Source organism: Pelmatolapia mariae, linkage group LG16_19 (assembly GCF_036321145.2).
Source record: "Pelmatolapia mariae isolate MD_Pm_ZW linkage group LG16_19, Pm_UMD_F_2, whole genome shotgun sequence".
NCBI lineage: Eukaryota > Metazoa > Chordata > Actinopteri > Cichliformes > Cichlidae > Pelmatolapia > Pelmatolapia mariae.
The window spans coordinates 39,874,242-39,896,251 of record NC_086241.1 but is presented as its reverse complement, the minus strand read 5'-3'; the positions used below and the strand labels follow the sequence as shown (position 1 = coordinate 39,896,251).

The window sequence follows — 22,010 nt, the reverse complement described above, 5'->3', positions numbered from 1 at the left end:
AGATGAGAAAGAAGTTGATTTCATCAGATCTTAGTAAGTGATATGCAGATTTATTCAGACTCCATCAGTGTGGACGCACATGCCTTTTACCTACTCAAGCTTTACTTTTCCTCAGCTTAGCTTTATCCAATTATTATCCACATTTTAATTTGCACATTTGTTTCTCAGTGATCCACACCCACCCTAATTTACCTACAGGACTTTCCAACAGATAGATGGACTGTGTCTCCACCTTGTGGCCATGTGATAGAACTGCAGCTTCCCAGTCATGCAGATAAACTGAACAAAGGGCATTTAGAGGACATGAAATGCTTCAGCATATTATCAGATCATTTATCAAATTAAGCTACTGTGACATGACAAATAATCACCGTAATCTGATTGATGCAATGAGAATGCAAGAAAATGGCAATCAGCCCTAGAGGGTTTAGGAAAGAGAGGTTTGACTACAGAAAGCAAGAGTGTAAAGTGAGCTCAGTGAAATGGATTTTTCTTTAGGTAGAGAAATAAAGAATAATATCACTGGTGGCCCATTTAGATTAGGTTTAGAGTTGTGTGAAACTAGGCAATTTAAATTTTTTTTTTTAGCTTTACAGTTTTTCTATTTGGTTGTTTCAAACACTTTGAAGTTAAATGTAATCTGACTGTGCAGTGACAAATTACTAAAAATATTCAGTAATATTACTAATAAAGCAATCAAAGGGAATGCATGTACACAAAATACTAGATATTTCAGTTGATTTTTGTAAAAAGGATATATCTGTTATCTATAAGTAGAGGCAAACCATAAAGTGCAACACTGGACTTTGATAAACAACTCTGGCCTACAGCTTGATATCATCCATGAAGAGGAGGTGGCCAACTATTGCTCCATTCCATAATTGGTATCCATATCCAGTCTTGTTAATGATCTCACTGAGGGAGTTCAGGCCTGTGCAAGACAGCAGTGGGGACAGAGTATCTCCTTTTGCGTCCTGCAGTTGATGGTGACTTGTGTTATTGGTTTGGAGCTGGCTTGTCAACACATCCCCATCAAATTCCTCATTTCTTGTAAAGTTACTGGTATTCCTAGAACTTTTTTGTAGTCAATCCAGGCGGTGCACAGGTTGGTCAGTCTGGTCTCACAGTTTTGAGTGATCAGTATATCTGCCAGTAGCTGTGTTTTGCCCCTCTAGTGTATTGAATGAATGAATGAATTGAACCATGTGCCTGTTCGTCTTAGCCTCTATGATGCCTGACAGGAGCTTCCATATGGTACTGAGGCAGGTTACTGGCCGATAGGTCAATGGGACTGTTCCCTTCTGGGGATGCATCGGTTAGCCTTCAGTTAGCCTTTGGTTAGCCATTTCAGGTGTGTCTCGTCCATTAGGAACTGGTTTATTTGTGCTGCTAGATGCTCATGGAGTGGAATTAGCTTCTTTAGCCAGTAGGTGTGAATCATGTCAGGGCCTGGTGCAGTCCAGCTCTTCGTGCCTCAGACCTCGCATGTCTACCAATGTGATAGTTACTGGACCTTGTTTAGGGAGGTTGTTATGGTGTGCTTTTAGCTCCACAAGTGTGGTTGTCATGGGTTACATTCGTCCCATATGGTCTTCCAGTATTGTTCCGTCTCCAGCCTTGGTGGGATTGTTCTCATATTGGTCCCCTGCCACTGAGAGTACACCTTGGACGATTCGGTGGAGTACAGCTGGTGTATACTTGTGGTCTCTATCTGTCTGGTATAAATCTTCAAGCGGCTGGTCAACACTGAATCCCCTCCCCCCGACCCAAAGGTCTAAAGACAATTAGTGCTACCACTACATTATGCAGCTCTCTCTCGCTCATCAGTAATGTATATATAATTTTAATTACTTATGGCCTTTCTTCACTTTGCATGCCAACCATTTGATCCAGTCTTTTAGAAAGTATTTTTATTTTATTTCCAGTCTGTATGTGAATTTGTCAATAACCAGGATCTCCTCAACCACAGTTACCTATTCTCTATAGCTCTGTGCTTCATACTTAGCTAGTTTTTAGTTAGTTTTCTTTGCCGCTACCAGAAGAATCTTAAACAGGTATTCGTCCTTTGGATGCACATTTCCTTTAAGATGACCCAAGTATAGGATCTGAAATGATTGTGGAAATTGTATATTCAAATATGTTAACAAGAGCTGAATGAATACCAATTTGGAAATGAGTTCATCCCATTTTTGTAATTTAATTTTTGGTGCTTCTATTGGCACTGATGAAAATAGGTTTAGTAATTGTGGCAGTATATTCATCTTTATCACCCTAATTCTATCATTTAATCTGAATTGGTAGGAAAACCATCTGTCAATGTCAAAGTTACCATCATTATAGTCATAGTTGGTTTGATATAGTTTTGTCTGTTTTTTGTTTATAGCTACACCCAAATATTTAAGTTATTTAGCTCCCCAATTTACTTTATATTAAAGTTCCTGATCTGGTAAGTGGTTGAACATGAAAATGTGGGTTTTCTGAATATTTATCTTACAGCCAGAGTACTCGCTAAATATATCTAATACTTGCACCAACCGAGTAAAGGAGTTTGTTGGGTTTGACAGATAAATCATAACATCATCTGAAAATAGGCTTATGGTATTTATCTGATTGTTCATTTCTTTTTCCTGTAATCAAGTCACTTTGCCTGATCATTTAGGCCAGTGGTTCAATATAGAGAGTGAAAAGCATAGGAGTCAGGTGACATCCCTGTCTGGTTCCCCTCTGCAGCTCAAATTCCTGTTAAAGCCAGGAGAGGGACTAACCTGTGCTCCCAAAGTTGTGCACCACTCATTCCAAACATGAGTGCTGAATTGAGGCCCACAATCCAAAACAATGTCGAAGGGGATTCCATGAAGCCAGAGGATGTGGTCAGTAAGCAGCGAGGCAATTTCTAGAGCTAAAGGAAGCTTGGGGAGAGCAACAAAATGGACAGCTTTGGAGAAGCGATTGATGATGGTTAAGATGACAGTGTTACCAGATGGGTCCAGTGTGTTACCTGGGAATAAACCTTAAATGGATGTAGAGACAGCTGGGTGGCCCATTTCTGGTGTCAGGCTTATCCAGCTGAGCATCCCAGACCAGGGACTCAATCTCCCAACTCAGGGAACCAATGATGCAGTCCAGTGAAAGGGTGGTTTCTTATTCTGTAGAGGACTAGGAGGTGGAGAGTCTCTGGGATAGCACATCAGGTTTGATGTGACAGGACCTTGGTCGATAGCTAATGTTGAGGTTAAATCTGGTAGAGGTGGATAATATCCACCTGGCCTGATGAGCATTGTAATACTTTGCAGTCCGGGGATATGCAAGGTTTTGTGATCTGTCTGCTCCTTCCAGCCAGTGCCTTTTTCTTGTAGGACCAGTTTGATGGCGAGGACTTTGCAGGCCCTACATCATAATTCCTTTCTGTAGGAGAACAATGGTAAGAGAAAAAAACACATAAATGTATTTTACTTTTGTTCCTGACTTTCTCTTTCAGAGGCTTCAATCCTCTCCTATGATGGCAGCATGTATATGAAGGTAGTGATGCCGACCATCATGCATACTGAAGCTGAGGATGTGTCTTTGCGGTTTCGCTCCCAGCGGGCTTATGGTCTCCTCATGGCCACTACCTCCCGAGACTCAGCCGACACGCTACGGCTGGAGTTGGACGGGAGTCGCGTCAAACTCACGGTCAATCTAGGTATCGTATGCCCCACCCAGCCATCTGCCACTACACCTCCACCTTCACTGTGAGATGGTTTACCATTGAGCGGTAACTTCTCCTTTTCTATTCTCTCTTTTTTTTCGTCTTTTCATTGGTTACTCATCACAGTGATCCCTCAAAGATTTCAACCATCTTTAGAACAGCTGTCAGTTCTCTTTTGCATGGGTGTTAATGTGTACATAAATCACCAGACAGCAATTACTGAAAACATTTAAAAATACATACATTTTATTTCACTATTAAATCTGTTTGGAAACCTTTGAACCAGAAACGTGTACTCACTTTTGTTTATAGAACCTTTGAGACAGTAAAAGCAAAATAAGTAGAATACACATCGTAAACAGGTTCTATATCTGGTTTCATTTTGTTGTTTTTATTTTATCTATTTTTTTAAAGAACAGACTGTGCTGAGATTTTCTCAGATGTAATTCGTAGTAAGAATAACCACTGATCCATCATTCAGCAGGATAGGATATAAAAGGAACAAGTTTTCTTTCTACTACCTTCATTTCTGTGTCTGACATTAGGTAATTTCTGTGTCACCCTGCTGTTGTTCTGGGTGTCTTTTTGTTTTTTGTTGCTCATGATAGTTTCTTTTTGTTATTAAATTTTGTGGTTTTTCAGCGTCTTCCTTTTGCTTGTTTTCCCATCAACTCCATTTCCCATCATGCTTTGTCAAAAGATGGTATTCACACCTTCAAAGGCCTTAAGCCTGCGGCCCGTCAGGCGAACAGCCCGAGAACAGAGCCCAGCAAAACCTACAGCTAGCTGCAACCCCAATGTTAAAAAGAAAAGAAAAAACAAAGAAGAAGAAATGGCAAAGAAACACGAGTTACAAACTGCATTTGTCTATTCTATATCGTATATACAGTTTGCCTTGTTTGATTAACGGTGTAAGTTGTATACCATTTAGATGAATTTTATGAGGCATACTCTTGTTTTTTAATTTCAAAAATGAAGCGCCAATTGGTCAGTACTTTATATGATTTTCTATCCCATTCTATCCCATATTAATCCATGTAGTACTAAGTGTTAATGTTAGTAGCCTGACCCTTTGATGGAGCTTAGCGACATGCAGGAATGGTATAGCAGGAGTTTTGATGATTGGGGTTCCTGTGCTTCTGCACGGTGCTGGTGCTGACTGGATCGTGGCTGTTTGCTCCCACTTTTCTGTTGCGGTTGACGACACATGAAACCACCAGCCACATGGTGACCAACCCTCGCTGTCGCAGTGTGCGGCAGTTATTCTGGCCTTAGTTCAGATAATGAACATGCTTTTTCTCAGTTACAAACGTCTATTTAAAAAAAATCTGTTTGAATATCAGATCCATTTATAATTATCTTTTGTTTTTATTAAGTAACTGAGGCAATTTTACTGGTGCGGAGGCTTTGATTTAAATGCAAAGTCAAATAGTGTTGGGTCGGAAAACCCATGTAGCTGGTATTACAAGTGGCCATTTTTATGTAAATATAGCACTTAAACAATTATTAATTACAGCACTGTTGATTAACAAAAGAGCAGAAATTAATGTATTAAGTAATGACATGTTATATTTATTACATGATTGTTTGACTTAGAGATCATTCTAAAGATAGACCAAAGGAATGAAATGGCTGCCTTACTGCATGTGTACGTCCCCGGAAGGGTGGATTTTTTGTTTTTGGATGTCTGCAGCAGTAACCTTGAAGGATGCAATTTCATCTGTCATTTATTCTTCCCCATCTAGACTGTATCAGGATAAACTGTAACTCCAGTAAGTTAACACTCAAGTTTCATTTTGTTTTGTTTGTTAATGATATCGATGTTTTTTATTTTTTAAAGAAGAAAGAAATGTAATTTTTCAAAATCCACCATCTTCTTATTTGAAGGGTGAGTTTGAGCAACATAAAGCATTAGAAACAGACTCAGTGAAATGAAATGGTGATGATGTAATTCCTCGTTTTGGGCGTGTTGGCTCAGTTTATATATGCCAGAGGATCACAGATAAAATCAGTCTTCTATCCTGTTTCCTCTACACTCTACATAACCAATATTTACAGAAGGTTTTATGAGATTAAATTACTCTTACCTTCCTTAGGAGAAAAATACATGAATATACAGTAAATACAGTATATTTCACTATATTTGCCACATTCTTTGGTACAGAGTGGGAAATAATAATTGAGAGCCAATACTAGCAGAGTACTACTGACATTTGTCGTCCAGTTTGGCGCTATGGCACCATATTGCCTCAGTAATGGAGACACTGGTACGGTAGATGAACAACCTTTTGGTGTTACCTCACAAGATGGAAATTAAAATTAGATGAAGATAAATATGAAATTTGGTAAGAATGTATGGAAAGGATGAGTAACTGTTATGTTCTGTGGTAGCAAACCAATAGAAATTGGTGGTGTAGAGCTTGTGTTTTAGCTATAAGTTAGTACATATTGTTCTCTAAAGAGTGCAGTATTAGCCTGAAGTTAACACTGATGTAGGTAAATGACACTGACCAAGGTAAGTTATTATTAAACGATTATTATTAATCTGTCATTATTGGTTAGCACCAAAATGATGAACTTGACTATAAAAATCATACAAGCCTCTGTCTTCAGTGGAACATGACTGAAAGTACTCAGATTTAAACTTTGTCTAAAGGGACTAAATTAATCAGGTGTGTAAGCGTTCATGCCCAGTACATGAGTGCTCATGTCCTACCTTTGATTTTATGTGAGGAATTTATAAACACCAAATATTAAAGCCTTATTTAAGGGGAAAACCTGACAAGCTAAACGATGTAACCATAAAAATTGAATTTTTTGAATCATTTTGAATTTGAGTGTTTGTTAAAACATTGATAATATCCATAATAATGCTATGATAAAACCCATGTAGAACTAAGAGCTATCATTCCTTATTTTTCAAAGCACACTAATAGGGAAATATAAATCCAAGGCAAAATTCATATGTTGTTTCATCAGGTGGACATTTTCAGTCCATTACTTTTTCTGTACAATGAGACAGTTTTTTAAACTGAAATTTGTGTTTCCATAAATGCTAATGACAACTAGCTGAGTACTGATTGACAACAGGTGTACTTTACACTCCTAACATAAACCCAGATTCAAAAGACTGAAAAATCAAACAGTCTTTTAATTAAATTTAATATTTGACTATTTATTGAAGAAAGCATGTTTTTCAGAGGAAACTAGTTCACAGGATAGTTTGTTACGTTAGGGAACTTTCTAAGCATTTTTCAGGCTAGCTGTGATGAATCATTAAGCTCTTTCTACTTATAGTGTGTCTGTTGCTGTTTTACAGTGATTTTCAAAATCACTACAATTGCTTTTACTCATAATGGGGTAATGGAGATTCGATCAGCTTAAAGTTGTAATCAAAATGATTTAACCCAATTTAGATTTTAATTTAAATACTCAAAGAATGTACATATTAAAAACTAATATTAATATTGAGAATATTACACATTATTGAGAATATACATTATCCTTTGAGCTTTTTGATATGAATAATTATAAATGACAAAAAAAAACCTTTTAAAATTATTTCCCACGTTTCAGACAGTTTCTTGAAAATTGATGATGATCAATCTCATCAACTTCTCGCCAACTTGCCTACATAATCTGTCTTTATAGGTTCACAGTGTTGGTATCTGTATTACTCGTGTATTTACTTGGTATTGGATCGATACCAAAAGTTGTAGCACCGCACAGGACTGCAAGGAATAAGAGGCAGGAATGCATACATTAAACACAATGTTGGGATGTTAGCTATCCACTTCCAGTCACTCAAATAAACAATTAAATATATGAGGTCCACCAAATTCTTGGAGCTGCTTGTGCAAAGGATAGGTTGGTCCAGCAACCATGGAAAAATATAATTACATTTCTTGTCTACGGTTGTGAAAGATTAAGACTGAAGACTTAAACTAAGTTAAACTTTTCTTTAATTTTCTTTTTTACATTTCAGTGCACGGCCTCGACTGTTGTGCATTATAATTTGTAGCTGATATACATGACCGTGCCACAAAATACTGCAAATAGTTCTGTAATTACAGACTTTGACATATGCTGGTGACATAAATGCCAGCATGTCTCACATGCATACAAAATATTAATTTTAGTTTTGGATTGTTATGATGCAACACATCTTTTTATAAAATCTGTCTGTGATTGCTAAAATACAGGTGGTGCATCAATTTACTCACTGCCTTACCCCACTTTCCTCTGCATTTCCATGTGTGGCATCGCTAATGTAAATAATGTAAATGTAAAGAAGAAAATGCTTACATTAATTTAAAGATAAATGAATAAAACTGTATGACCAACCTGTTTTCCACATCAATGCTAATTTCTTTTAAATCTCATGACTGTTTTCTAACCTGAAGTAGTTTCATACTTTTCTAAAAGGAAAGAATAATTCTCCTCCTGCCCTGAGATCAGGTGTGGCTGAAAAAATGGTTTCCAATAATATAATGCAGCGGTTCCCATCCTTTTTTGTGCCACCAACCGGTTTATGCCCGACAATATTTTCATGGACCGGCCTTTAAGGTGTCGCGTATAAATACAACAAAACAAAACCAGTACTGGTACCAAAAAAAAAAAAAAAGAAAATTTATTCACACAGGAAAAGACCCAGGGAAACCAAGTTAACGCTGAAAACGATAAAAAAGTAATGATAAAACCCCTGAAAACCATGAATTTCACACCTGAGCCTCAACTCTGGCAGCCCGGTACCAAACGACTCCGGGGGTTGGAAACCACTGATATAAAGCCCTAATGTTTGCTATACACAAACATATAACACTGGTCATGTTAATAGCATTGTTTTTATTGGAGCAGGAGATTAAGAAATGAAGATAAAAAAGGAGTGCAGAACATGGAAGGAATGACAGGAAGATTTCTTTAACTCTATGATGAGTAAAAGCAATTATTTCTACTGCTTAGCAGTCAGGTAAATGATATGAGCACGGATGTTTGACATCTGTGCTCATATCATTTACCCTGTGTAAATAAATGAATGACTATATCAAACCTTTGTTTCCCATCAGATCTAATTTCAATCCAATTTTTCCATCATTTTTAAACTACTAACCAGGTTGTGGAAGACCTGTAAATGTTCCTATTGTCACTGGTGGGAAGCAAAGGTTTGGTTTTAGGCTCTCAGGATGTCCTTAACTTTGTGACTGACCATTGTTCTCAGGCAAGGGACCGGAGACCCTGTATGCTGGGCAAAAGCTCAATGATAATGAATGGCATACAGTGCGTGTGGTGCGTCGTGGCAAAACCTACAAGCTAACGGTTGACGATGATGTAGCAGAAGGTACTTGCCTCCATCAACTGGAAATATTCTTAGTATGTCTTTGTCAGTGTTATTCCACCACGCTACAGCATCTCGCCATAAACAGTAAAATCAGTGTGTAATTCTGCTCCAAAAAAGCAAGTACACATGTACCCATTAGTGTCAGTTTGCATTCATCTAATACTGTGTAATGTAACCTTTCCCTAAATCAGCCCTTTTGTGTTAGTGTCAGACAGTGTTCTCTTTTCTTTTCGTTTTTTGTCTTTCTTTCAACCCTTCCCCTCCACCCTCCCCGTCTCCAGGCCAAATGGTGGGTGACCACACTCGTCTGGAGTTCCATAACATCGAAACAGGCATAATGACAGAGCGCCGATTTGTTTCTAGCATCCCATCCAGCTTTATTGGTCACCTCCAGAGCCTAAGGTATTTATACTTCTAAGATGAATATTCTGTAGATTTTTAAAAATGTTTCCTTATTTTTGCCTACATGTTCTTTTCTTTTTCTCAGATTTAACGGCATGCTATACATTGACTTATGCAAGAATGGTGACATTGATTACTGTGAGCTCAATGCCCGCTTTGGGATTCGCTCCATTATCGCTGACCCTGTCACCTTCAAATCCAAGAGCAGCTATCTCAGCCTGGCCACTTTACAGGCCTACACGTCCATGCACCTCTTCTTTCAGTTCAAGACCACTTCACCAGATGGCTTCATACTCTTCAACTCTGGAGACGGCAATGATTTCATTGCTGTGGAACTAGTTAAAGGGTAAACTTTCCTTTAGAGGATACCTGTTAAACTTTTCTTAATGGCTGTTGAATCGTTGATTTTATTGTGTTCCAATAAGAATAACAAACAAACACATTTTTGTTGAAAGTCTGATATCCTGATCATGGCCAAACCTTCATTATAGGATAAAATTCATCTTTCTGTTATATTTTTACTAATTTGCAAATAGCAGATGTTTGTATTGCTATTTCAGACTTGTTTTCACAATTGTTAATCCCATATAACTAGTGATTTTTCTCTTGTAGGTACATACACTATGTTTTTGACCTTGGAAATGGGCCCAACCTCATCAAGGGAAAAAGTGAAAGGGCACTAAATGACAATCAGTGGCACAATGTGGCTATTACCCGAGACAACAGCAACACCCATACGCTGAAAGTAGATGCTACAGCCACTAGTCAGAGTATCAATGGTGCCAAGAATCTGGACCTTAAAGGTACACTCAAGATATGACTCTTGTGACATGTCTCAGTTTTTCATTTAGACATAGTGGTTGTTTGCTGCACTGATAAGAAACGAGTGTTTAAGTTACGCTCTGTGGGATAGTGGTTAAGACATTTTACCTGACATGCAAAAGCTCCCTGGTTTCAGTTTGGCAGGAGACACACAAACCATACCTCAAGCCCTTTGAGGGTTTTAAAAGATGCCTATAAATAAATGTATTATTATTATCATTATTATGAATAAACTTTAAAAACGTTTTTTTCTTAATGCTTTATTACAATCTATTCAAGCTGTTTCAATTTCAGGACTATAGATGCACAATCCTCTTAGCTGTGTTCTAACAGAACTGTTTTTAGAGGTGGATCTAAACAAATTCATGTGCACACTTTGACAATACGGGAGATATCGATCACAGATACACCTGCAGCACTCCATAGTGTGTACAGTGAGTACTGGATACATGGAATGCCATTCAGTATTGTTCTGTCTATTATACCCAGACACAGTGTTTCAAGTGTCATCGGCCTTACTGTTTACATCTGGAAGTTCTATCTGATCTATCCTGAAAACGTTTCAGTAGTCTTTGTATACCGGTACAACTTTTTTTAATGAGCACTATTTATGTGTAGCGTGCCTTCAAGCCCAGTTTTTGACACTTTGTGGTGCATGCTGTAACCTTGGGGATATAAATCAAATTAACAATTCAGAACGATGACGATGATCACTGTTGACTTAGTTAAATTTGAAGTTAAAGTTTAGGACTGCCAAATATAAATGACTAATTGTGTTGAGGATGGGCTCATGGCATACATCCTTTGGTGCCAACTGGTCAGCGAGCTTATTACTTACTTCTAACTCAACTTTAAATCTTTTTTTTTCATGGATGCTAAGCTTGACTTTGTCAGCAGGAAGTGTGGGTCAATATACTGTCACTGAAATACTTCAGGACTATTCCCCAGTTGTGCCTTGATGCCTGTCTGCATTTGTGAAATGAAGGAGTTGGTTTTTGAAGAGAACAACTACTATGACTGGGTATCGATTTTGATTTCTGTAACTGACTCGATGGTCCCAATTCAATTCGATTCGATTCGATTCAATTTTGACTCAGACAGTCAGAAATATTAGAATTCTGATCATTTATCAGTACATATCCATATTTTTTATATCTATGTATAAAAACAAAGCTGAGACTTCATCAGAGGGGTGATCATCACAGCAGAGGCCTTTGTGTCAAAGTAACTGAGGATAAAACAGAAAAACATGAAGCAGATTTTCCTGGCCTATAACCTTAAAAATATTCTGCAGTAGAACAAAAACTAAAGAAAACTATGATTCCACATGTGAACATTACCTGATGCTGCTGAAGTGAAGCAGAGCGAAGTTTGATTAGAGACACAGCTAAGTGTTTTGTAATTTGGCATCATTTGTAAAAGTTTACATTTCTTCGGCTATTTTTGAGGAAACTGGTGCGTAATAAGCAAGCGAATAATGGAGACAACAGAGATTTTTGATGGTAAACTGGTCTCTGAGTACACTGAAAGAAACCTGAAGTGCAATTTTATCGTGGTGGAAGCAAAACAGCAAAAGTACGAGGAAATTCATGAAGCGTAGTTTTGATCATTTTGTTTTGCTGATGGTTCAGCGAATTTTGGTCAGAGAGTGACGAAACCTGCAGCTTCAGAATCTGTGAGATGTCGGCTTTCCGCACCGATGGCGTGTCCGTGTACGTGCCGTCGGGTGAACGATCCACGCTTTGTGTTTTACATCTTTGTGTGGAATCCGTTTACCTGCTCTCATTTACTGTTTTAGCTGTTTGGTGGTTGTTGAAATAGTTTTGTGAGCTTTAACCTGAGATTCTGGCATTTCTGACAAAATACTTTTATATTGAAATATTGATTCAGGATTTAATGAATCGATATCGCTTTATTTAAACTAAAATCGATTTGGATAGAGGAAATTTATTTTTTAAAACCACCCCCAATAACTACATCAGACTTAACAAGACAGTACAGCCGGATTTTTCTGGTGTTCCCAGTAATGCAACAGTAAAATAGTATGTGGGCTCAAGTAATAAGAATGTGAATAATTAGCATACATTTGCAAATCAGCCAGCGTTGTATTCAGACAACAACAACAACAATAAAAATCAACGTACGTGTACAGCTGTCAAGAGGAAAACCCTGTGTGATATGTGGGCTCTCTTTAGTTTGGTTTTGTAATTAATTAAAAGTTCTGTTTTGTTTCAAGTTTCACTGTCCTGATGTCGTTTAGATCTGAAAAGATTTCAACACAAATCTTTCTAGAAATATCCACCTAGAATTTTCAGCTTTTTCTGTATACATTTTTTAAAGATAATATTCTCCTGCACTTTTACATTTTTTCTGTGCCCCAGGTGATCTGTTCATTGCTGGACTGGGTCCAGGCATGTATGGCAACCTGCCTAAACTGGTGGCTTCCAGAGAAGGCTTCCAGGGCTGTTTGGCGTCAGTGGACCTCAATGGTCGTCTACCGGATCTCCTCAACGATGCATTGTTTCGCAGCGGGCAGATTGAACGTGGATGTGAAGGTACACCGTCCCTCAAATCTCAGCCTGATTTAGACTACTACAACACAAACTTCAACTTCAACTCCAACTCCAGCAGCCCTTTCTTCCTGCTCAATGCAAACAGTAGCTCTTCATCCATGAGACCATATGGAAGGCGCTTCATCTTATTAACTGTATTTGTTGCCTCACTTATTCACTGTTAGAATTCTGATCAAATCAGTTCCTCTTACAAAACCAAGTTATCGGCCACATCGGTTGCCTCCTTACAGAGCCTTCATTATCACTATTTATGCAGCCTTTGCTAATGCAGCAACAAAAAATTACCTCTCTTATTTATTTATTTTTTTATCTATGATGCTTTTGTAAAGTTTTTTTTCTGAATGATATGAATATTAAGTTTTATAACTGATTCAAAACAAAAACACAGATTCTAATGGGTGCTGGCTCAGGTATATCAGTACAAGGACAAAAGACAGAGAGAGTCACTACATTTACATTCAGAGCAAATGTTTTTTTTCCTTGAACATACTCAGATTATTCTTCACTTACACTCACTCTGAGAGTTAGCTAAAATGCTTCTGACTACATATACTGAACACCGTCATGTTAACACTGTCCTGTGTCACGATGCCAATGATATGTCAGTCCTGAGTGGATCATTGTTTACATCCATTTCAACCTTTAAAGCCCACAGTAATGTATTCAGATGATACAATGCTACACAGTAAATAAAGTTCTCTCTGGTCTCAGAGCACTTTCATAAATGGTGACAAAATGACAACTATTTCTTTGTGTACATCATTGTTGAGGTCATTAAGTATCATCATTTCTATTACTTTTTTAAAGTAATGCATTTCATTTTTTGTACTCTCTATAGATAATTCATTACAGTAACCATAACTATCATTACTTTTGTGTTTGCACTGGTTATTGTTACATCAGTTATAATTTTTCAGATGGCCATTCATCTGCAAAAATCTTTATCCTCACTGGGGCCACCAAACAAGATAGGACAACAGAAAGCTGCAGTAATGTATCCCATTACTACACTAAAATGACTGTTACACGGAAATGTTCTATTTGGAATAGCATTAGGCAAAACATTGGACATGGACCCAAGTAGATTTTTTTATATGACAGTCGACATGCCTTTGAAACTTAAGCAACAAGCAAACATATTTTATGTCTGCACTGTGTATGTTCTGCCATGAACATGTAAATAGACCATTTGAAGAAAAGTACAGGGGCGACTACACATTACAAGTACAGGAGCTACTTGGTCATGGAAACCTATGCCATGAAGCGCCTTTGTTTTTGTGCCGATGTTGATGGGCAAGGCTGAAACTTTTAGTCAGTCAGCAGAGACTCTTACACACTTACGTCGCAGCAATGCATGACACCTTTACATGATCTGCCACTTTGTGGCTGAGTTGTTAGGATTCCTAAATGATTCCACTTTGGAATAATACCATCACAACACCACACAGTTCATTATGGAATATCTAGGAGGGAAGAAATTTCACAAACTGACTTCAAATGCTCGTATCCGATTACATTTCCATGCTTGAACTCGGTGAGCTCTCAGAATGACCCATTCTTTCACGGCCGTTTGTAAATACAGATCTGATGGTTGGTGCTTGATTAAATACAGCTGTGGCAACTGGACTGAAAATATCTTGGCTGTGGTTACGTAGTAACAATGTCCTGATTTTGGTTAAAACATTCTCATTAAGTTGTTTTTTCATGACTCTCACACTTTACCAAGAGATCAAGCTATTATATATCTATTATAAAAAAATCAAAGCTCAGAATTTATGTGACTCTTTTGAATAATATTTGGTACTTTCGATGGGAATCACTTTCTTTCTTATTACATTTTTTTTGTTAGACTACTGCTGTTTGAGGTAGCCGGGGTTTACAAATGGTCAGCTGCAGAAGTACAAAGCAAACAACAATGTAACTACTTCAAAAAATAGTTTATATCTTTATTTATAGGATGTGCAGTTTTACATCTTGCCATTATTTCTGCATCAGGCTATATTTGGTATTCAGTTCACACAGACCTTTGTTCACAAAGAAAAACTTGCCAAAGGTTTTAACATGTTCTGTGTAGCTACACCAAAATGGGCCGTTGAAACATTTTGCACAAGAAAACAAATGTCATTGTGGACAAAATGTTTCTATCTTCCTGTAAAAGTTGTGCATTTTTATTATTCACTTATTTATTTTTTGCTGTTTTATGGGCCATCTTCCACAATCTGTTTGCATGGACATCATTTTCTATACAGCAGTTTTTCTTATGCCTGCCATATCATTGAGTTGGAAATGTATGTATTGTACTTTTTGTTTTTCATGGAACATTTATTTAAAGAGCCCCATGTTAAACCAATAAATGTGCTAGCTGACATTTCATTTTAGTAGAAAAGAAACGGTATATGTCCTTGGTATAATAATCTGAATCAGAATGAAAACAATGTTATTTCATTGTACTGTATGCAGCGCAAGAAAGTATCGGTTGATTAATTTATTTTTCCAAATAAAATTTCATCAATCGCAGTTTGTTGGTCTTGTCCATGGCATTTTTGTGTGTTTGTATGATTTTTGTATGGTTTTCTTTTTCTTTTGCAATGCACCATGATCAGCTCAACAGTCTTTTAAACTGTTTGAAATTTCATTACTGTTTGTAATTTCATTACAAGCTTTCATCACATTAAAAGTTTTTCTTGTTTGTTTGTTTGTTAGTTTGTTGCCTATATCGAAGCCCATCTATAATTAGGGAGTTCAATTTGCAGCAATACATTTTGCCGTCACTAGATGGCGATGCTGCACTGCTAACAAACAGCAAATAAGCATCAAAACTGAGCTTTAGGATTTTCTTATAAGCTAACGTTTAAAAAATCCCCCCTCAACGGTTAACATGACTTTGTCCCGAATACCTCCTTTAACTGAGCAGCATCTTTAACGAGGTAAGTCTCCGTAACATCACATGATTTGAGGTCGAATAACAATAAGTTTTTGTTCAGTATCATTGCAGACCAACCATTCAAGTTATAAAAAATAAACAATAATTTCCTAACAAATGAATGTGTGTGAGTAGCCAAAGTATACAAACAACAACACACAAAGCAGTTTAACAAAAAATCTTATCCCACCTTGTTGCTCTTTATTTGTCATTATCATCCTAACATCCACAAAGTTATTGATGACACATTGTTATAGTGGCACAGTAGCGTTAGCGTTTTGACAGCACAAAGGTCCGAATCCAGTTGCTGGCTGGGCCTCTCCTCCTGCTCTGTGTACTCCACCTTCCTCTCAGTCCAAAGACATGCATGCCTGTTTAATTAATGATTCTAATTGGCTGTCAGTGTGAATGTGAGCATGAATGATTGTTTGTCTCTCCATGTTAGTCCAGTAGACTAATGGCCTGTCCACACACTTCTACCATGACAGCTGGAATGGGCTTCAGCTCTCCTGTAAACATGAACTAGCTCAGCAGTTAAAACTGATGCATAGAGAACAGCCAAACAGAAAGTCTGAACAGAAATAACGCTTAAATGCACTATGCTTCATTTCAAATATAAAATAGTATAGTATATTTAAAGAAAAACTACATTTTGCCACATTCCAATGAGAAAAAGAGAGATTTTTAGGGATACAAGGTCATTAAGATAAGATGGGGCCTGATTATTTAAGACCTTGTATGTGAGGAGCAGGATTTTGAATTCAATTTTGGATTTGGATCTGGGGCCAATGAATGGAAGCCAAAACAGGATAAATTACAGTAGTCCAGCCAAGAAGTAATAAATGCATGAACTAGTTTTTCAGCGTAACTCTGAGCGTAACTCTCATATTTCTAATGCGCATGAAAAATGAAGGCTGGCCTATGTTTTCCAGTCCAACCGATCAACTTCTGTAGCTCAAATTGCTGAAAAATGACACTGATTATTATAGAAAGGTGTCAGAATACACAGTCCATTGCAGTTTGCTGTGTTTGGGGCTGCATAGTTGCAGACCCATGCCCATGCTGACCCCTGTCCACCGAGGGCACTAACAATGTTCACATGAGCATCAGAACTGTACCCCTAACTAATGAAAGAAGGTAGCCTGGTGTGATTAATCATGTTTCCTTTTACATTGCATGGATGGCCGTGTGCGTGTGTTGCTTACCTGGGGAACACCTGACAGCAGAAGAAGACAAGCCAGCGGTGGCAGTGTGATACTCTGGGCAATGTTTGGGGAGACCTTGGGTCCTGCTAAGCATTGTTGCAGACCATGTACACCCTTTCATTAGACTGGGACCTAGACAATAATAGGCAGGTGATCATAATGGTATGCTTGATCCCTGTATACTTTAAGATAAAGACCCAGCAATAATAGAGCGAAACCTAATGCCAAGTATGTATCTGTTTAAAAACCACATTTCTAAGATTTGTAGGGATTTTTAGGAAGGCTTATGAACTAGATAAGTATGGCAAACCAGATAACCATGGAGACAGAACAGGGAGAGACCAGAGAGACATGGGGACACAAATCACTTCCACAGGCGACACAGGTGATGAGACAAAGACAAGAATGGGACAGACTGGGCACGAAAGAGAATCAAGAACTTAAAATATAAATGAAAAAACTATGGACTACTAAACTCAAAACTAACTGATACATAGCTTTAATGTAAGTATTTCTTAAAATACCCAGGACCAAAACACTGAGTAGCTCCATAGTTAACCTGAGTGTGTGAAGACATCCCATTTACATGTACAAAATGTAAACTATTCAATAGATTTGCTTCAAACCACAGCATGTTATAATCTCTGTACTAAAATATTGTGGTCAGTGGTAATGAATGCTGCACAAGCACAGAGGTGAGTCCACTGTCAGCCGCCATAAGAAGATGAGTCCTCTTCAGTACCACTGTTTCTGTACCCTGATCAGAACTCTTCACATAAACCATTCCTCTCATTCTTTAGTATAGTATAATCATATACATATTTTGAGCTTCAACACTGAACTGAAGCCAGTTTTGCCAGTTTTGTGTTTGCTTCTTTTGTCTTGATCCCCAGGACCCAGCACTACCTGCCAAGAGGATTCCTGTGCCAACATGGGCATTTGCATTCAACAATGGGAGAACTACACCTGCGACTGCTCCATGACTTCATACACCGGCACACAATGCAATGACCGTGAGTAATATCTAATCTCACATTCATACAATATCACTCCTTTGGAAAAGCCTTTTTTGTGACCAGTGTATTCCAATTACAAAGAAAAATCATGGACAAAAATGAAGGATTTAACATTGTGTGGACATATTTCTTTGTTTACCGGCTTACGTGTGTGCTTGATGTGCAGCAAGATATTAAGCTAAATTATTTGGGAAGGCATTTCCACAACAAGCTCTGTGAAATTGCTGAACAGTATCTGTGTGGATGTGAGATACAAAGAACAATTTCCAAGCTGCTGAGAAAAGCTGAATAGAGCAAACTCCTAGTTTTGTAGTTGTGTTCACAAGTGGCGAATAGATGAAAGTCGGTTGTAAAAATACTCATTCAGTCTCTGAAGAGGATGTTCTTTCCCAATACATTCATCCGTGGTGCTAAACCAAAATAATGTGACTCCAATGCTGAATACCCAAAGGCAATAGGGTACAGAACAAAACTGTCAAACACACTAGTGTATCTGAGCGTGCCAGCAAACAAGCTAACATATCAGTATGAAACCAAATAGTCTGCTGGATGATCGTTTTAAAAGAATCTCATGGTAATTCTCATATCTTTCTCATAACAATATGGAAAAAATTATTAATCTTAAAACAGATTAGTGTGTTTACAATTGAAGTGTTCTCTCAAGTTTTATCATAAACATTTTGTATTTTTGTATGTCTCATATAAGCTTGTTCACAAAAATGCATTTTACAAGAAAAACATCACTCAGACCAGCAGGAGTCACTGTGTTGAGCACTGAAATCCAAAGCATCTCTCTATGAGAAATCAATTTAGATGAACTGAGTTGCATTGAGTTAAAAAACGATAAAATTCAGAGTGGCAAAAGAACCATATTTAGCTTCATGATAGTGTTTGGCTGTCACATACTCCATGTTTCCAGTATGAATGGCTTTTTTGTCTTCTCAAAGAGGTTGTTTAGGTGCTCTCTTTATTTGTCCAATATAACCTTGAGCACAGGGGCATTTAAGCTTGTAGATTATGATGTTGTGCTGCAGTTTATGAACTGTTTAACAGGAAACTTCTTACCACTGTGTGGAAAAGTAAAAAAACTTATAGTAATAGTAGTAAATATACAATTTTGTTATACCGGCTGCATTTGTCACATCTGTAGTTTTCCTTCAGATGATTCAGCCATTAGAATCTGCCATTGTCTTTTAACTATATCCTTAAGTTGCTGATCATTATGGTTAAATTCAGTGATGAAGGTTATTCTTTTTGTTTTTTGAATTGGAGTTTCAGTTTTCAGATCTTGATTATATTAAAGTGTAGTTGTAAGTTTTGTCAGTTGTGTAAGAGTGGCACAACTCTTTTCATTCAGACATCTTGGATGCTTGCTTGTCAGGAAAAGTATTGCATAGTTTTTTTTTTATAGGTTTGCGCTAAATTGAAGTAGTGCTGAGTCATTCCTACTATTCTATGCCTTTTCAAGGTGGTAACATTGTATAAAACAGCCCCAATCCCATGATTTTATCATTTCATCTGAAACAGGGCTCGTTAAACTATTCAAAAATGTACTGGTTAAGGGAGGGCAATGGGTATACAATAACTTTGTTTTATAATTTTTTTACTACAACATTCTGATGTCAGCTTTTGCTTTTATTATAATATGTTCTCATAATCAGTTTTTAAAGATCATTTATGCTCTTCTCTGAGCCCTTGGTACTTCTCCAGCTTCTCGTGTTCCTTCTTCCTGATGTTGCTGTCATTCGGTATTACTACATCTATGACTACGGCCGTCTTCTTCTGTTTGTCCACCACCACTATGTCTGGTTGGTTAGCTACCACCATTTTGTCCGTCTGTATCTGGAAGTCCCACAGGATCTTCGCTCGGTCATTCTCCACCACCCTAGGGGGCGTCTCCCATTTTGACCTCAGGACTTCCAGGCCATATTCGGCACAGATGTTTCTGTATACTATACTGACGAACTTGGTTCTGCCGTTCCATGTATGCCCTGCCTGCTGGCATCTTTGCACCCTGCTGCTATGTGCTGGATTGTCTCAGGGGCATCTTTACACAGCCTGCACCTGGGGTCTTGCCTGGTGTGATAGACCCCAGCCTCTATGGACCTTGTACTCAGAGCTTGTTCCTGTGCTGCCATGATTAGTGCCTCTGTGCTGTCTTTCAGTCCAGCTTTGTCCAGCCGCTGGTGTGATTTCTGGATATCAGCCACTTCCTCTATCTGCCGGTGGTACATACCGTGCAGGGGCCTGTCCTTCCATGATGGTGCCTCCTCTTCCTCCTCTTTCTTGGGTTTCTGCTGCCTGAGGTATTCACTGAGCATGCAGTCGATTGGAGCCATCTTCCTGATGTATTCATGGATGTTTGTTGTCTCATCCTGGACTGTGGTGCTGACACTCACCAGTCCCCGGCCTCCTTCCTTCCACTTAGCGTACAGCCTCAGGGTGCTGGACTTGGGGTGAAACCCTCCATGCATGGTCAGGAGCTTCCTTGTCTTTATGTCAGTGGCTTCTATCTCCTCCTTTGGGCAACTTATTATCCCAGCAGGGTACCTGATCATGGGCAGGGCGTAGGTGTTGATAGCCCGGATCTTGTTCGTACTGTTCAGCTGACTCCTCAGGACTTGCCTGACCCTCTGCAGGTACTTGGTGGTTGCAGCTTTCCTAGCAGCCTCTTCATGGTTCCCATTTGCCTGTGGGATCCCCAGGTACTTGTAGCTGTCCTCTATGTCTGCAATGTTGCCTTCTGGTAGTTTTGATCCCATCGGTTCTGACTACCTTCCCTCTCTTTGTTATCATCCGACTACACTTCTCCAGTCCAAACAACATTTTGATGTCATTGCTGTATATCCTGGTGGTGTGGATCAGTGAATCGATGTCTTGTTCACTCTTGGCATGCAGCTTGAGGTGGCTGACAACAACTTCATTCCTCAGTCGGTTTCCGTAGCCAGTCTTGTCAATGATCTCACTGAGAGGATTCAGGCCAGTGCAGGCCTATGCAGAACAGCAGTGGGGACCAATGTTCCCTCTAATTTTTCATGTGTCTGAGCAAACACAAGCTCTGACTTGTATTATGAGTCTGAGTCTGTGGTCTGGGAGAGAGTCCTGTAACTCTGTCTGCAAAATACAGTATTTAATGACCAATGTTGGGCAATTAATTATATAGTTACTTCTTCAAAAAAGTAACTGAGTTTTGCAAACAATAAAGTTTTTTGCAGCTGTTTACCTAAAAATGCAGCCAAGGCGTTTTTTTAAAATAAACATTTCAAACTATTTACAGAACAATCAGCTGTTCTGCATCAAATTTGATGCCACACAAATTTTTGTGCCACTCCAAAAAATAATTTCTGTCCACTATGAGATAAAGGAGAACAACAGCCTGATACCTGCAGGCCTGACAACAGGAGATGTATCACTCCTGTAACACCTGTAACATTCAGCAGTCGCCTCATTGTTCTGACACACACAACAAAACTATTGACTGCACTACACACTAACTACACAAGGTTTGCCCTAAACGTCGCAAATCTCTCACATCTCAAAACACCGCTGTCACTCCTAAAACTTCCTCCTTCCTAAACAACTAAATGCCATGTTGCCATATCATTTTTTGATTGGTCGACATGGTACATTTTTCCACCAATAAAAGAAAGAAAGAAAGGCTGGGTGGAGGGGGGGGTGTTTGGTTTTGTTTCTCACAGGCGGAGAGCGCTTTCGAGCGTTTTCCTTATAAAACGCCGTTTTTACCGTTTCTTCCCGCAGTAAATATAAACAACGATAGTATTCAGGAAGAAAACCAAACATTGCAGATATTTTTATCATAACTCTGGTTTTACGTGGCCTATCAACACAATTTAAAAACTGGTATAAAGTCCACACTTTTTCCGTCAGTTGTTCCGTCTGTCCTGCTCACATCTCCAATGGTTGTACACGTTGTCATTAACGTGGCTTCACTCCACATCAGCCACGCCGCTTTGCTAGCTAAAACACCGGTGTCGGCACATATTTACTTTAATTTCAATTCAGGTTAGAATTTTTTTTGTTTG

General features: G+C 38.4%; 1 protein-coding gene across 1 annotated transcript in view; it reads left to right on the top strand.

The window, feature by feature from the left end:
- Positions 1-22,010, top strand: part of nrxn3a (neurexin 3a) — a 212,322-nt gene that overhangs the window by 133,273 nt on the left and 57,039 nt on the right. The window contains 8 exon segments of the mRNA XM_063500149.1: positions 3,479-3,682; positions 5,434-5,460; positions 8,907-9,026; positions 9,308-9,428; positions 9,514-9,774; positions 10,041-10,231; positions 12,632-12,805; positions 17,845-17,964. Of these exon segments, the coding sequence (XP_063356219.1) occupies positions 3,479-3,682; positions 5,434-5,460; positions 8,907-9,026; positions 9,308-9,428; positions 9,514-9,774; positions 10,041-10,231; positions 12,632-12,805; positions 17,845-17,964 (1,218 nt within the window).